This window comes from Candoia aspera, chromosome 1 (assembly GCF_035149785.1).
Source record: "Candoia aspera isolate rCanAsp1 chromosome 1, rCanAsp1.hap2, whole genome shotgun sequence".
In the NCBI taxonomy this organism is placed as follows: domain Eukaryota; kingdom Metazoa; phylum Chordata; class Lepidosauria; order Squamata; family Boidae; genus Candoia; species Candoia aspera.
The window spans coordinates 31593702-31610497 of NC_086153.1; the positions used below are offsets into that span (position 1 = coordinate 31593702).

At 38.4% G+C, this 16796-nt stretch overlaps 2 protein-coding genes across 3 annotated transcripts in view; one reads left to right on the forward strand and one right to left on the reverse strand.

Annotated features, from left to right (window-relative positions):
* Positions 1-311: 311 nt before the first annotated feature.
* Positions 312-16533, reverse strand: RPS27A (ribosomal protein S27a). Of its 2 annotated transcripts, none has more exons than XM_063301430.1 (6): positions 16411-16533; positions 7698-7777; positions 6277-6331; positions 2931-3016; positions 1430-1561; positions 312-497 (listed from the first exon to the last, which is right to left on the reverse strand). In XM_063301430.1, the coding sequence occupies exons 2-6, from the start codon at positions 7743-7745 to the stop codon at positions 348-350; spliced, it is 471 nt and encodes a 156-aa protein (XP_063157500.1). In that variant the 5' UTR covers positions 7746-7777; positions 16411-16533; the 3' UTR covers positions 312-347. The 2 variants fall into 2 exon arrangements, with proteins under 2 accessions (XP_063157500.1, XP_063157510.1); XM_063301440.1 differs by lacking the exon at positions 16411-16533 and adding an exon at positions 7865-7889.
* CLHC1 (clathrin heavy chain linker domain containing 1) overlaps positions 8168-16796 on the forward strand; it is a 37678-nt gene continuing 29049 nt past the window's right edge. Inside the window, exons 1-3 of the mRNA XM_063301421.1 lie at positions 8168-8253; positions 12727-12990; positions 15263-15450. Of these exons, the coding sequence (XP_063157491.1) occupies positions 12808-12990; positions 15263-15450 (371 nt within the window). The 5' untranslated portion in view covers positions 8168-8253; positions 12727-12807. The remainder of the gene's footprint in view (positions 8254-12726; positions 12991-15262; positions 15451-16796) is intronic.

The following is a 16796-nucleotide window of genomic DNA, read 5'->3' on the forward strand; positions in this document are numbered from 1 at the left end:
AACTTTTGAAAAAGCTTACTAGTTCTATGATTTTTTTAAAAACCCAACCATTTCCAGTAATTAGAACTAAAGAGTCATTAAATTCAAGCATGGCTTTGTCTGAACTACAGCTAGATTACTTTATGCAAAATAAGCACATTTCCATAATGCCCTATCCGCTGTCAGTTTTTCTCTTAGGGACACGTCTTCTCTCTCTCTCTCTCTCTCTCTCTCTCTCTCTCACTCACACACACACACACACACACACTTTTAACAAAATTTTAGAAGTCCTTGCTTTATGCACTTTTGCAATTACAGGAAACAAACACAGCAATGTTTAAAAGTTTTTTTTATTACAATAGACATATTTACTTGTCTTCTGGTTTATTGAAGCAGTATGTCAAGCAGCACTTGCCACAATAATGTCTATCGAAGTGGCTAGCCATGAACACTCCAGCCCCACATTCTTCAGAGGGACACTCACGACGCAAGCGGCTAATTTTGCCATTCTCATCCACCTGCAAGAGGACATGCTCAGTAAATGGTGCAGCACTACCTCTGCCTTAGCAACAGGCTTATCTATAAAGTTGTAATAATTAGGACATGTAATTTTTTGGAGCACCCACATTTAGAAAGATTCAGGACTCTGCAAGATGGAAAGGATCACTTGAATAGAGCTACCCATCCGTGAGTAAGATGAGAGTAAAACGAAAGGCCAAGAGTTCCTGCTAGCCTTTTTTGGAACCCTCAGTAATTGCAGCTAATGCCGCAACCTTTCCCCAGCCGGTCAGTCTCTGTGAAGACTTTGTAAGAATTATCTGTACCTTGGTAACAAGCTGTCTCAAATAATGCAATGTACTTTACATGCAACAAATATTCTTGAATTGTGTATGGAAACTGCAAATGGTGCAAAATGCAGTGCCCAGGCTATTCATTAGTAGCTTGGTAATAGCTTCCAAGAGTTCTAGGTCTGAGTACACAGGTTGCATTTATCACCTGAGGGAACTAGTTTTCCAGTAAAATAGAGGAAAAACCCAGCAATAATTTATATCGAATTATTCATATTGAATATATTGAATTATATAATATTTAATATATAATATATAATATACAATATTATGAACATAAAATTATATAAATATAATTAAACACACATTTTAAATATATTTAATTATATATTGTAAACCGCCCAGAGTCCCTCTTTTGGGGGAGATGGGTGGTGGCTAAATTTGATTCATAAATAAAATAAAATATATAATTGAAAATATATTGAATTATATATCACCTTGATATATAATTTATATATATGTGTGTGTGTGTGTGTGTGTGTGTGTGTGTTGTATTTTAAATAGGCAAGATAAAAATCTAATAATACTAGCTAAGAACCTGCATCTTATTACTACCAACCCTTTCCCCTGAATTCAAATCACTATAGTGAAATTGATCTTACCTTGTAGTATTTAAGGACAGCAAGTTTCACCTTCTTTCTCTTATGTTTGTTCTTCTTAGGAGTGGTGTAAGACTTCTTCTTTCTTTTCTTTGCCCCACCACGAAGTCTCAGCACAAGATGAAGGGTGGACTCCTATGTTTTGGGTTTGTTTTTTTTTAAAGAAAACAAGACTTTTTAAGAATAAAAAACAACATCCAAGTCAGCATTTCTGTCATGCAGCAACAAGCACAGAATTAGACAAGGAAATCAGAAGATGGTTTTCTGCTCAGTCACGAAGCTTAATGGACAGCCTTGGTCAAGTAACTGTGGAGTCCTTGGCGCTCTCTGAACCTGGTTGTTTTTTTGCAGACGTTTCACTGCCCAACTAGGCAACATCTTCAGTGCAAGAGCAAAGATGTTGTCTAGTCGGGCAATGAAATGTCTGCAAGAAAACCATCAGGCTCAAAGAGCACCAAGGACTCCACAGTTCAACCCTGAGCTATAGATATTCTCTTCAACTGGTCAAGTCATTCAGCCCAACTGCGCATTATGTAGCTATTGAGAAAGAGTATGCTTCTCTTACCCTTCCTTAAAGAAAAAAGTAGCATATAAATACTTGAAAAACCAGCACAGCACAGCTGGCACTTAATTAAATGTTAATGCCACTAAAATAGGCAGATTTGGGACTTGCGCGATCTTGGTTTTTTTTACTAAAATCCAAGTCTGTTACTTTGAGCCAGATGCAACATCTGGTCTTTTCCTACTGCACTGTGAATCATGCATTGTCTGTATAAAAATTCATTAGTTATCTGTTACTGTAGCATTCTATAATAGCCAGTTTGGTGCAGTGGTTAAGGCATCAGGCTAGAAACCTGGAGACTGTAAGTTCTAGTCCTGCCTTAGGCACAAAGGCAGATGGGTGACCTTGGGCAAGGCAAGTAACTTTCAGCCCTAGGAAGGAGGCAATGGCAAACTACTTCTGAAAAACCTTGCCAAGAAAACTGCAGGGACATGTCCAGGCAGTCTGAGAATCGGACACGATTGAACCAATTAAAAAAAAAAAAGCATTCTAACACAACATCACAAATTGGAGAATAGAACTATAAAAATACTTAAAAGCAACTAAATATTATTATAGTTAAGGAAAAGTGTCTGAGAGATAACTTAATTGAAAAAGCTATAGAGAAAAATTTTAACTTTTAATTTTGCCTTCAACTGTTAAAACTTTGGACACATTATGTGAAGACCTAAGTCTCTGGAAAAGGCTCTAATGTTGGGAAAGGTGGAAGGAAAGAGAAGAAGAGGACGAACTGATGGCAACCAAACAAATAAGGAGCAGGTTGTGCTAAACAGAAAAGGCATCTTTAATAGAATCAGGACCTGCTCACAAAGAATATGGAAGACTACTGCCACAGGGTTTCCCCTACTTACGTTACTGGAATAAGATGGAAGGTGATGCCATGGATTTATCTATTGCATATTATGGAGTCACTGTATTAAAAGGTTTCAAGCGTTAAAATACCTTTTGAATGTTATAGTCAGACAGAGTACGTCCATCCTCCAATTGTTTGCCAGCAAAAATTAAACGCTGTTGGTCAGGAGGAATTCCTAGTGGGAAAAAGGTCATTTTTTAAAGCAATTACTCACAATTCATTTATTTCACTGTATGTTAATCCTAATCGGTTCTGCTTTGTGAAGGGCAGATAAATTGCAGATCCTATCAGATTATTAAATGTCAGTAAATATACTAAATATCTCTTGACAAATCTTTCAATACACATAAAGCATCTGATTATCTTAATTGGCTCTTTTTAATTTGAAACCTCTAAAAGTATTAAATGGGCTATTATGGAGTCCTTGATGCTTTCTGAGCTTGGTTGTTTGCTTGAGGACATTTCATTACCCAACTAGGTAACATCTTCAGTGCTAGTGAGTGTGGGGATTGCTCCCAGATAAGCAGGGATTAACATGAAACAATCAAGCAGAAAACAATACCCTAATCAAGGAACTGCCAAGGAGAAAACCACACCCCCACCCACACTGGCAGGGCAAGCTACTGTATATAAACAAGGAGCAAACCCCACACTCACTCGTACTGATGGTGTTACCTAGCCGGGTAATAAAACATCTGCAAGCAAACAACCAAGCTCAGAGAGCACCAAGGGCTCCATAATAGCCCATATGTGGACTAGATTGGGTTAAGTTAAATCTATCAGTACTTGGTAAATTAGCAGTTGTTAAGATGATCCTTCCTCCCAAATTATAAAGTATCTCCTATCATTCCATTCTCAAACCATCCCCATCTGCAGGATGTTTTTTATTTTAATAATAAAAAATGGCAATCTAAAAATTTATATAGACTAAGGCATTTTTGCATTAGAAATAAATCTGTAACTGAAACAATATTAATAGAACAAATTTGGGATATTCATTGGTCATGGTTTCAACAACTTAGAATTCAATTTTTGATTGCCTCCTCAAGATAGGCAAAATAGCCACTGGAAAATTAAATCTTTTTTGAAAAAACGTATTTACAAACTTTAGATAATCAAAGAGGAACAGTTCTAAAATTTATACCAGTCTTAATATACCATCCTAAATAAATCTGTAAAGAAATGGGAGGCAGATTTAAAAAGAAAATACAGACTAATCAATGTGGGAAGGAATATGACAGATAAAAACCTTTCTGAGCCATTCCTATATTTGTTAGAGAACACTCTGAAATTAACTTATAAAGGAGATTAAAACCTGCTACAGCTTAATTAATTTACAGAATCATATTCCCCAAATTATTAAAAAGTCTGTGGACAAAAGAAACACTTTGTGGGAATGTCTTAAAGTTTTTTTAGAATAAGGAGAATGAAAGAATTAGCCATATTCACACCAAACCATTTGTAAGGTAAAGGTAAAGGTTTCCCTTGACGTAAAGTCCAGTCGTGTCCGACTCTAGGGGGCGGTGCTCATCTCCGTTTCAAAGCCTTGGAGCCGGCGTTGTCCATAGGACACTTCCGGGTCATGTGGCCAGCATGACGACTCGGAACGCCGTTACCTTCCCGCCGAAGCGGTACCAATTAATCTACTCACATTTGCATGTTTTCGAACTGCTTGGTGTGCAGGAGCTGGGACGAGCAACGGGAGCTCACCCCGCCGCGCGGTTTCGAACCGCCGACCTTCCGATCGACAGCTCAGCGGTTTAACCCGCAGCGCCACCGCGTCCCTTTGTAGAAGGAATAAAATTATGTTTGTTTTCCCTATTTTCCAAGCCTAGTTTAAGAAATGTATCAAAATACATATTGTCCTGCCAGTAGCAGTCTGATTAACAACAGCTTGGTATTGGAAATCAGATTCCCCAACCCTATTATTTGACAGATGGTTAAATAAATTATGGTACATAAATATCGATGAAAAAATTAACACATATACTAGGATGTATTAAATGATATATACAGCTAAAATATTTTTATGATATGCAGCATCTTCATATGCATTTTATGAATAAATGTAATAAAGGTAAGATTCCTCAGGGCTATTGAATATGCTGGTCAAACAATTCAAATGTTAATTTTATGTACTATTGCTGTTTGTTGATCATCCCTTTTTATGAGCTGTTTTATATTTTAAATAAAGGATTAAGAAAAAAATAATCAGATTACTTTTTCAGCAAGACTAGATTTAAAATATTTAGCAACTGAAAAATATTAAAAAGTGCTACATCCAATACTGTATTATGAGATGCTAGTATAAGACTAAGATGTGTTAAAGATGACTGTCTGCACAAAATTCACATGGGAAGAAAAAGCAGTTTTCCATTTTACGCATGGAAAGATCCCCCACTCTTCCAACACAAAGGAACACTCCAAAGGGTGTGTTCAACCAATGATGGCTGGATCTGTAGGTTGAGATCTGAATAAAAGCAGCCCTCCAGCCAGTATCTCCTATTGTAATAATTACCTAATCCACACCTAATCCATTCATACAGTTACAATATGACTGAACTTTTATATTTCTTTTTTTCAAATGACAGAAAGTAATTACTGTCAGATTTTAGGTACAGTGCTGCCTTCCATAATTGCCTTGACTAGTGTTCCCCAGTCTAGAGCCCTCTACATGTGTGATTCACCAAATATAGCCATCTGGCTAGCGGATGATGTGAGCTGAGCCTACGAAACCTAGAAGGCACCAGACTGTTAACAGCTACTCAAGAATATGCTTTCAGTTTATATGGGATATAAGGGAAGGGAAGGGCTGGAGAGAAAGGTCTGTGGCTATGGTCAGTCCCATGAGCAGTGGCTATGGGAAAGAGGGAAAGGAAGGTGCTGGGAAGATCAGGGGACAGGTTGGCTGGTATGATATGTGATATGCTCTGCTCAGACATTAGCAGTGATGGCTGAGAGGAAGGAGGGAGAACTGGCAAGTGGTCAATCCAGTAAGATGCTGTGCTGACAGAGCTGAAGGAACAGATGGGCAATTTGCATCAGCCTTGCCCCTTGCCAAAAGGGCAAGGCTTTAATCTGATCTGAAGACAGGTAACCAAAACATTCTGGTTTGTTTCTACTGAATCATGGCTGACCTGAAACAACTAAGCAGAACTTCTGGAACGCACTGGTTTGTTCTGGGTTCAAAATAAACATTTTACCATTTCATGCACACCCTTAATGATTACTATGAAATAACTGAATTTAGGATTGCAGCCATAAAAGAAGTCTTATGAAATATAATGTTACAAATATAAGAGTTTTAGTTATCATAGTTTCCTTTTATTGTTTTCTACTTTTGATGTAAGCTGCCCAGAGTCATTTAGGACTCAGGCCGTCTCCAAATCTCGTTAATAAATAAACAAACAAATAACAAATTTTCGTTATACCCACCTTCTTTATCCTGGATCTTGGCTTTGACATTTTCAATAGTATCAGATGGTTCAACCTGTTATAAAAGTTTAAACCACACTTAAATGCTTATAGGTTCAAGCTAGCTATAGATGATGATGATGATGTCAAATTACACAGATCTATTAGCCTATAAAATGTTTTAACTGTTTTAGCTTAAAAGCACTTCTTGCAGTATATGTTGCTCTTGGCATGACAGCTTTCAATTCTACCAAGGGGTTATCCTGCCTAAAATTCAATTTAAGTACTAACTCTATCCTTATATTTGGAATTATGAACACATTTAACCCAAATGACCAGCAAAGCTTTAACATGCTTCATTACATATCATGTGCAGAAAAGTTGAGGAAAAGAAAAAGCAGTAAAATGAAAATGGAAAATAGGGAAACAAGAAAATATTACAGAAATAGTATATCCCTAAAATTCATTTTTGTAATTTAAAATGTTATATGCTGCCCTTCAAAACTAAGTTTCCCTTGGGGTGCCTAAGATTCAGTATCAATATCAAGTAGCTAAAAAATATAGGATCAATAGCATAAAATAAATGCTAAAACAGCCTAAATTATGTAAAGAAATAGGGGATTCATATGGGTAGCACAGGATATTGGGCATAAAAGTAATGGTTGAGAGCATGACACAGATCAACTATTCCATTCTACCAATATGTCCAATTTCAAAGCCATATATATTTCAGTATTTTTAATCTCCAGGCAAAAAGCAGGTAAAGCTTTTTCTAGCATAGCACAAAGGCACAAAAGTTCATTTCACTAAACGAATTAACACTACTCAAAGGGAACTTTTTGCCTTCATGTCTCCTTGTGGGTTGGCCATTATGGGAAACAGGATACTCAATCAGAGAGGCCTTTGCTACAGCTTCTTTTTCTGACCCACTTTACCTACACACTAGAAACAGCAGTAAAATGTATCTAAAACTACTTCAGAGCTTTTGTATATTAAAAAGGGGAGCAGAAATTTGAACACCGTAAATTCTCCGTCTTCTGGATGTCCTGCATGGTCCTTCAATTTTCTTTTCAATGCCACCTTTGACTTAATCCTTTATGCCTCTGCAAAAATGACAGTCGTCTTCCTACTAATTTACTTCTTCGTGGCATTATTCCATTGACGAAAGTGCCAATTCTCTCTGCTCATTTCCCCCTTTTAAAGCCCACGGGGAAGACCTTTCTCTTTTGAGTTCTCTTCCGCAGCGAGGCGCCGTTTTCAACAATGTAACAATCCCACGACAAAATGCCCATCGCCACCCCCGAAAGAGACGGAAAATCAGCAAAAGTAGAAAAGGGAAGGCACTGAAGCCTTGAGAAAAGAGCAGCGGTTACAGGACGGGAGACCAACCACCCTGGCCGAATCCCATCCCATCCTCTCGTTTGGCTCCCTGCCACCCTCACCTCGAGGGTAATGGTTTTCCCCGTCAGGGTTTTCACGAAGATCTGCATGGCGGCGGTAGAGCGCCTAGCGATGGTTGTACCTGCAAAAGCACAGCAAAAAATCAAGGTCTCGCTCAGTGCCAGCCCTGAGAAAGAGAAGAGAAATTCGAAATGGACCAAGCACTCACCCGCCACCAGCTCTCAGTATGGCCGACGCCAGAAAGAGAGACTACTCGGCTGTGCACGGGGTTTCCGAGCCTTGAAACAAGGAGGAAGGCCCATGCGTCGCCACTGTAGGACTACAACCTCCAGTACTCATCACCTTTTGAAAGTACTGGAAAGCATGATGGGAGTAGTAGTTTCGGTTAGCGGCGGCGCCTAGTGATGTCGATGTAAACAGCCTACTGCCGATAGGTCGCAGGAGAATCATCAGGGGTTCTAAACTGAAAGTTAAGTAGAGCGGGAGAGGGAGAAAGGAAGTTGGGAGGGGAACTGCACTTCCCATCATGCCTCCGAAGGCCTTTAGTTTCCCCTCCCTTCCTGATTAATTTGGTTGTTATCAACGGTTGGCTTCTAGGTGACTCAGCTGGGGAAAAGAGGTTGGTCTTCCTTGGCAGCGCTGGGAGAGAAATGAATAGGCCATTTTCTTAACGGTCTTTCGTGAGAGCGAGAAAGAGTCGATGGACCAGCGTTGAGGTCCCTTAGAGCCCAGCGGCTGCTAGGAAAAGGCATACGGGCTTCTTCATTGTGATGCTGTAGCTCCACAGACATAAGTATTATTCATCAAAAATGGTATTATAGAAATACTTCCAAAGCTCCTAAATGTTTAAATGATGTATAGGAAGTAAAATAGGGTAATCGATTCCAGACTATCCCTGACCCTCTAAGAGGAAATTTTAAAAATAAGTTCCATTTAGTTTTTTTAAACAATACTATACGTGTTATTAAGAATAAAACATAAATATGTTAATATTATTAAAGAAAACAATATAATTTAAAAAACCTGATCAATACAGTTGACAAACATTAAAAATAATAAAAAAATACCAATAATATAATAAGTGGAATTTTCACTTCTTATTCACATATCAGAATAGTATTATTTATATGCATTGTTACAATTCAGTTTTTAAACATCAGACTGAATTGATTGTTTGAATTGTTTAAACTTAGACCATATGGAATCATACTGTGATCTCTTGTCAATATAGTGCCAGTCCAAAGAGTCTGTGTTGACAAATTTATGTTTGGGGGGGGGGGTGCGCGCACATGTGGCCTTAAGGTGGTGCTGCTGGCAAATACCAAGTCTTTCTGAAATAAGACTGCATCCAGTCATGAGTTGGCAGTGGACGAGTATGCAGACCTGGCGTGCATTAGGCTAAGCAAAGGAGATGATGCCGTTCTGTCTGAAATCTGCCTGACTGGGGACCTACATTACATCCTACATTAACCTTGAGGGGGTGGAATTGGTCTATTAGGGTTTGTTACTGCAGTGGTGAGGTGACAGTGCCTTTAAATTGGGCTGATGAGTAGCTAGGGGACCCATTGTTATACTGGCTATTCTGCTGCCCAGCAGAATCCTTCCCTGGGCTTCTTGATGTGGTTGTTGGGCTGGTGATGGAGACCTCCCTACCTTTTGATGTTGGGGGACTACAGCCTTGTGTTGTGCACCAAGTCTGGTCACACCCAAGAGTTCATGGCCTCCATGGCAACCATAGGCTTGACTCAGGTAATCTTGGGCCTGGAGCAGTTCCTATGTGATCTGAATGTAAAGTGTATGGTCAGATTACTTCCTGGTCCAGATGCAACTGACTGCCACATAGGACCTCCATTGGGCCACTGGACTCCATTGGACTTTTTAAATGGTCCATACTAGGAAACTCATGGTTTCCAGCAAGTTCTTGTGGAATTTCCCAATAATCTGGCAAGTGAATCTTTTGAAGGCCTGATCTACTGTTGGCAACATCAGGCATCCTGGGCCCTGATGAACCCAGACACCTCAGCAGTCTCTCTTTATTAGCCAATCCTATTAGCTCCTGTAGTCTTCAAGTTACGACCCTTGTTGGGGCTGGAATTTCCATCGCTAAGTGAAGCAGCTGTTAAGTGAAACATCACATGACTTCATTGCTTAGCAATGGCAGTCCAAGTTGCAGTCATTAGGTGAGGACCTCATGCTTCTCCTACCCTGCACGAACTGCCTCCACTTCAACTCTTCCCATCTGCCTATCTCCACACTCATCTCTGCCCTTTTGGCCGCCCTGCACATCATGGCTGAGATGAAAAGGCTGCTGTATTCTGCTGCCACTGCCCCCAGCTGATTTTCTTCATCATCTTCAACTCCTTCCCCTTGCCTCCCCACCCAGCCCAACCCCAGCCTGGTTTGGGAGACACGGGGGCACTGTGTTGTAGACTTGTAGTGGTTCTATTCCTTCCTCTGTAGGTAGTTCCAGTCTGTGGGGTAGGAGGAAGTTGGCCCAGTGGTTACTTCCTTGTGAGATTCCACAGGGATTGATCCTCTCCCCTTACTCCAACCCCCATTTAACATTTTCATGAAGCTACTGGGAAAGGCCATCCAGCAGTTTGGGATTTAGGATCACCAATATGCTGATTACTCTGATACGCTCATTATTCTCCCAGAACAGAATGGTGATGGTGTTGAAATCCCATCTCAGTGCCTGGAGATTGTGAGGGTCTGGATGGCAGAGAACAGGATTAAATTGAACCCTATCTAGCAAGATGGAGTTCCTGTTTGTCCATTGGGATTTCTGTCTGCTCCAGTGGTGTCTCTTGATAGGCAGTACAACTCCCAACGGAGCAAGTCTGCAGGTGGAAGCCACAGCCAGGTGGGCGTTTGCCCAGCTTTGTCTAGTGTGGCAGTTGTGGCTTTTCCTACCTGTGGTGGGAAGGTGTTGCTACAGTGAGAGATGCTCTCATCACCACCCATTTCAACTATTGCAGTTTGCAGTGTCTGGGTCTGTCTTTGAAGTCTCTCAGAAGCTGCATTTGGTTCAGAGTGCAGTGCCCTGTGTGCTTACTGGCCTTTACTGGTGGGAGCACATTATACCAGAGCTGTTGGCCCTATACTGCTTACCAATAGGCTTCTGGATGGAATTTAAAATGCTGATGCTAACCTATAAAGCCATACATGGCTTGGTGCCTAGTTATGTGTAAGATTGCATTGTGCCATTGGAATTGGCCCTGCCAATTCAAGCTACCCTGGAGAAGCTAACAGTGGTTTCCCCCTTTAGGGAGGTAAGTGGGAGTGAGGCTTGGCGGCACTGCTTTTCGGTGGCAGTGCCATTCCTTTGGAATGGCCTTCCATTGGACAACCAGTTGGCTACCACCCTGACTGCCATCCAGAAGCAGTCCCAAATAAAGTTCTTCTGGACAGCATTTGCAAGAAGATTCTATCTTGGTTGGGTTATAATTTGGTTTTGTTATTTAATTTAATTTTTAAAATTCGATTGTAGATCTTTTTTGTATATTTTTATTGTATATGGTTTATTGTATATTTTATAGTGTAAACCACCAGAGTTTTCGAATTGCAGTGGTCTGTAAATGTAATAAATAAATCTAATTATCTTTTTGGCAGCAATCCAGCCATGATATTTATGAAGGTTTTCATAAATAGACAGAACTCCAGATTTTGGGAATATATTTTAGCAACATTAACATATTTAAATCTTAACATCCTTCCAAGAGCCTGACTAGTAATAATATCATAGTATTATGGTAGTAATAGTAATAATATTTTACAATAAATAACTATCATTGGACACATCCAAGCACAGGCCCTAGCATCCTTCAAAGTTATTACATCTTATGATAATACCTTTGTAACAATGTAATTATTACATCTCCAGCATAGAAAAGATGACAACGAACCTTTTTTAAACATCTTCTGAGAAGTCCAGTAAGCCTGAAAAAGATTATTTTCTGAACAAACTAATTTTAGATTGTATGGAATGTACTTAACATTTCTTAGAACCTGAAATGATTGATTGTATGATACAGGATATTCCAGTACTGTATTACAGATGTCTTGTATATTATCCACATTCATTTTTGCAATTGTAAAAAACATAGGTTTTAGCCTGTATAAAAGCCTTTTTCAGTTACTTACTGGAGCGTCAGAGGCTGCTAAGGCAGGCTGCTAAGGCATTGTGGCCAGATAAGGAACGTGACAAAAGCTTTAGCTCTATGTATTGCCATTTTGCTGTTTGGGGGAAATTGTATTTCAACAGGAATGATGTAAGAGAAAAAATGAAGAGGAAGGGAAGTGGCAAGTAGGAGCTTCTTTGGGTGATTTAGGCTCATTTTTTCCAAGGAGTCACTTGGTCTAGATAAGCATTTCTTAACCTGGCAAGTTTAAGATGTGTGGACTTCAACTTCCAGAATAGACCATTGTGTACATATTTGGCAGCTGTGTAGCCCTACATAACAGCAGCTGTGGTTTGATCATTCTATCCTAAATAGTAGATCCACATAAACATGTTTTGCAAGTAAAACTGCATTAACATTGAAGTAACTGTTACCACAGTTTTATGGGTGCCTAGGATATTTAGATTTGGGGTGATTTCTTTTAAGTTCAGATTATAATGCAAAGAACTTCAAAATCTTTACCTGAAAACTGAATACATCTCTAAAAAAGAAAAACACCACATTTGATGTTGATGGTAGTTGCAATGTTTAGAAATAAATGTTTAAAAATTTAAAAATAAATTTTAAAGTCCTTTCAGCTTTGTAAGATTCAGATATCGAAATGTTTGGTTCCTAGCTCATAGCTCAGTTTCTTAGTCTGCAATCCACACTTACCTGATAGATTATTCTTACTGAATTTGACAGGAAGTACTTAAGATCTGCAGAATCTTGCTATTATACACTACCTCTTCCTCCATATTAAATTTAATATGGCTATTCTAGGGCATTGCAGCTAGATTTAGTTTATGGTCCTTAGTTTACCTGGAAGTAAGCCATGTAGAATGCATGCTTAAAGTTGATGTGTTAGATAAAATTTCCATTTCTTTTATTGCTGTGGCATTATTTTTAGGTTTTGACTGAAGCATGTCTTCTGATCAAAAGAAGGAACTGAAACCTTAGTTGCAATGGAAATTTAGCTGTTTTCTCCACCATGAAATCAGCCTGTGTTGGGACAAGTAAACACTCAGTGCTTCCTCCCATCATCCCAGAGACCGAGAAGGAATTTCTGGAGAGCATTCAGAGTTATATCATTTCAGAAATTGAAAAAGTGGGCTGTACTGAGCAAGGACCAGCAGAGGACTATTATATAATATACAAAAATGTATTTGAAATGGTAACTAAACACTACTAAAGATATTCCATTTTTCATGATCAGTGAGTGTGATCTTTATGGTTTTGGTATATTATCTGACTTATGCTGAAATCAGCACATAATAATAATAATATGTAGCATGAACTAGTGAGGTAGCTGCATTGCCTATACAGGTAGTCCTCAACTTAAGACCACAATTGGGACAGGAATTTCCATTGTAAGTCATTGTGGTTGTAAGTCAAGTCACCATGTGACTGGACCCAATTTTATGGCAGCTGTTAAACGAATCACAGGTCATTAAGTGAATCACCATGGCGTTAGGCGAATCCAGCTTTCCCAATGGGCGTTTTTTGCCAGTTGCCAAGCACCCATCATGTGACCGCAGGGGGAGGCGGTGTGACATTTTGCGATGCTTGGAAGTGCTTTACAGGCCATAAAGCACCCATTCTGAGGCCACTGTAACTTTGGACCATAGTTAAATGAATGGTCATAAGTCCAAGACTATCTGTAGCATCGAATCCTCTCTGCTAGTCTGTTAATAGTAACACTGATTGATATTTTTTAACTGTAGACTAATCTTAATATTGTTTATGTTATGGTTTGTTTTTTATTGTATGCCACCCAGAGTCATGTTTTGTGAGATGGGCAGCTATATAAATATGATTAAATAAATAAATAATGTGTTTGTATAATGGAAATTTAGCTTAATAAGCCAACATATGAATGAATATTTTAGCTTGACATGCAGCCCCTTTGCTCTTCCCTTCATTGATAAATGAAGTAGAATTTTTTTTCATTAACTAGAATTTTCCATTTCATTTGAACCAGCAGCTTTAAAACAAGACATGATATCAAACTGAGTTCAGGCAAGAGACTGAATATTTCCTTACAAGGAAAGACTACAGTGACAGAGGGAAAATATAACTAAAGAAAATAGGAATTTTTCTAAAATTAATATTAACACTAAAATTATGCATAGTGTTATGAAAATAGGGAACGGTTTCCTCCCTTTAATAGTAATGCCAGTGTAAGAAAACCAGTCTGAGGTGAGGGGCTACAGACTCATGTTTTTTCTTCCCAACACGTGCACACACACACACACACATATAAACACACACACACACCTTACAGTCTTCTTGATCTTCCTATCTCACTCTGAGGGATCCTTTCTCTGAATATAGCATTGTTGGCCAGATAGCCTCAGAGACTACCAGGGCTACCACAGGATTGGCCCACAATGTGTTACTTTGAGAAACAAGTCCTCAGAGCAAGGCATTTGGATTTGCTGGCTGTTGTACATAACCTAATACCTTGCTGTGATGAATATTCCTATGAAAGAGGCATTTGATATTTATGGATTAATGATATTATTTATAATATTATTGAATTTTAAACTGTTTTATTGTGAACCGCCCAGAGTCCCCTGTATGAGGGAGATGGGCGGTGATAAAAATATGATTGATAGATAGATAGATAGATAGATAGATAGATAAAATTTGGCCCATTGGCCATTTTAAAGGTGTGTGGCTTTTTTCAGTAATGCATGAAAAGGGGGGGATTATAGATTTGTTTTCCCGTAAACTGTTAAAAAAACCCCATGGACTATTAACTGCAAAAATGGTTCAAAAACCAACCAGGATTAAATCTGTTTCAGATTTAATCAGATTAGCCCTCAATCTGGTGCTACTTTACTGGGTACATAAATTATCTAGACGTTTTTCTGGCCCCTGTGGTGTTGTATTCCTCTTGTATTTGCTATTTAGACCTCCCTCACTTTGAAGGGCAACCTAAAAAAGTATGGCATCCCTCCTAAAGATATAAAAGAAATAGGCAGAGACACATTCTTTCTTCAGTCCCTCACCTGAAGCAAATCTTGCCCTGCCTTCTGACAGTGTTGATTTGCTCTTGATATTCTGATTGTTCCATCCTCTTCTATGAGTTTTAAGCTGTTCTGTAGGTTTTAAGATGAGGGAAGGTGCTAATATAGGATAACTTTATTATAAACTTGTTGAAACTTTGGGCTTAGAAGTATGTGTGCAGTTGCTCAGAATAACAGGAAATGTTAATTGCATTAATTTTGTGCTGATGGGCTTTCCAGAAGCATCTTCCTAGCAATGCTGGAGAACAGGAGTGTACCAAAATGGTCTTTTGTTTTGATTCAGAAAGACTCTCTTTTTTTTACCTGTGATAAGATCAGCTTTTTAAGAGATCATGGAATGAACAGTTTCTAACGTTTATTATATCACTATTAAGCAGTGATGGCAAATAATCAGCTTCTGTATTGTTAAAACAGATAATTGAGCATGTTAATGCATACAAGAGCATTCTGACTACAATCAAGCAAGAATATGATGCTTTTATAGAAGCAATAAAGAAGGGCCAGCATGATGCATTTTATCTTCATGGAAAATTAAAAATGTTAGCATGTGAATCTTCAACTTTTATGTATTATAAGAAGAGAATAACTCAGCTGGAAGACAAGTAAGAACCTCTTTCACTCTTTTGCAGGGGAGATGTTCCAGGCACAACTTTGAACTAGTCTCATGTACAGTGACATGATCTCATTTGAAATTACTAATACTGTATGGTGTGTTTTCATTTTTAAAAGAGTATTTATAGTATCTTATGCTTTTGTGGATGTTTACAGAATGAATATCTCTAATGCATGTTAGGTTTAGGAGAAGAAAGGCAAATAAGCTAAAAGAGCTATCTATCTGTCTATGACAGATATGCTTACAATGTCTCTGAAGATACTACCACAGATGTCCAAGTAGAATTGCACTGGAGTTTGCATACCACCAGATAGAGATAGCTAGCAAAGTTGAAATGAAAGGGATGTATCCCCAGCATATTAGTACATCACAATATGCAAAACAGTTCCACGGCACCCTAAGTCCATCAGTTGGGTACAGTTAGATGTTATACTTCAGTAAATGGTGATAATAGAAGAATCTAAGGTTAATTTGGGGGAAAAAACTGCAACACTCAGAAAGATTGCAATCCAGAGGAAAAAAATGTTCTATTATGCAGGTAGGTGAATGAGAGAGTACAAAAAAAGTGGGCTATTTAAAGACCAAAGAATGAATGAAAAAGATTACTGTTTGATTAATATCTTTCCAGGAAAAAGGCTTGTTTGTTTAAGCATAAGCCTGTTCATATGTATACATGGCAAAGCAGTGAATACATATTAAAAAGCATAATTGATTTCATAGTTTATGAAGAAAATTTGAGAGAATTAGTGAAGAATACAAGGGATGTTCACTATACATAAAGCTGAGTGTCATCAACATAGTGATGGCACCCCACTTAAGAATTTTGATTCTTTCCCCATTAATTTCATGTAGGTGATGAATAGCATGAGGGACAAGATGGAACTCTGTGGGACACTATAGGCCAAGTCCCATATGAATAAACTCTTCCAGAAGTTTACAAAGTGCATACTTCCAGAAGAGATCAGAGATCTGTTGGAAAAGAACAGTGAGCAAGGAAACGGTTATGGTTTCTTTCTCAAACCTGATGCTCCTAGATGTGTTGGAATTAACAACCAGATTGGAGAAGGCAGGGCTATAGGGTATAGAGGAGGAAGAAAAAGAGGACCCTTATAAATGCTCTATTAATAATAATATTTTTCTCTGTCAGGTATTTTTTCAGTCTAAGCATATGATGAACTTTCTTTTATGTTTGCTGATCTATTATTTATTTTAAAACTGCATTTAGATTTGTTAACCAGGAATAAATTTAATGGTTTTTATATTATTATTTTGTAAGTTGGCGGGAATATGACTTGTCAAAATAAGGTTTAGTACAAGTGAAATAAATACTGTAGT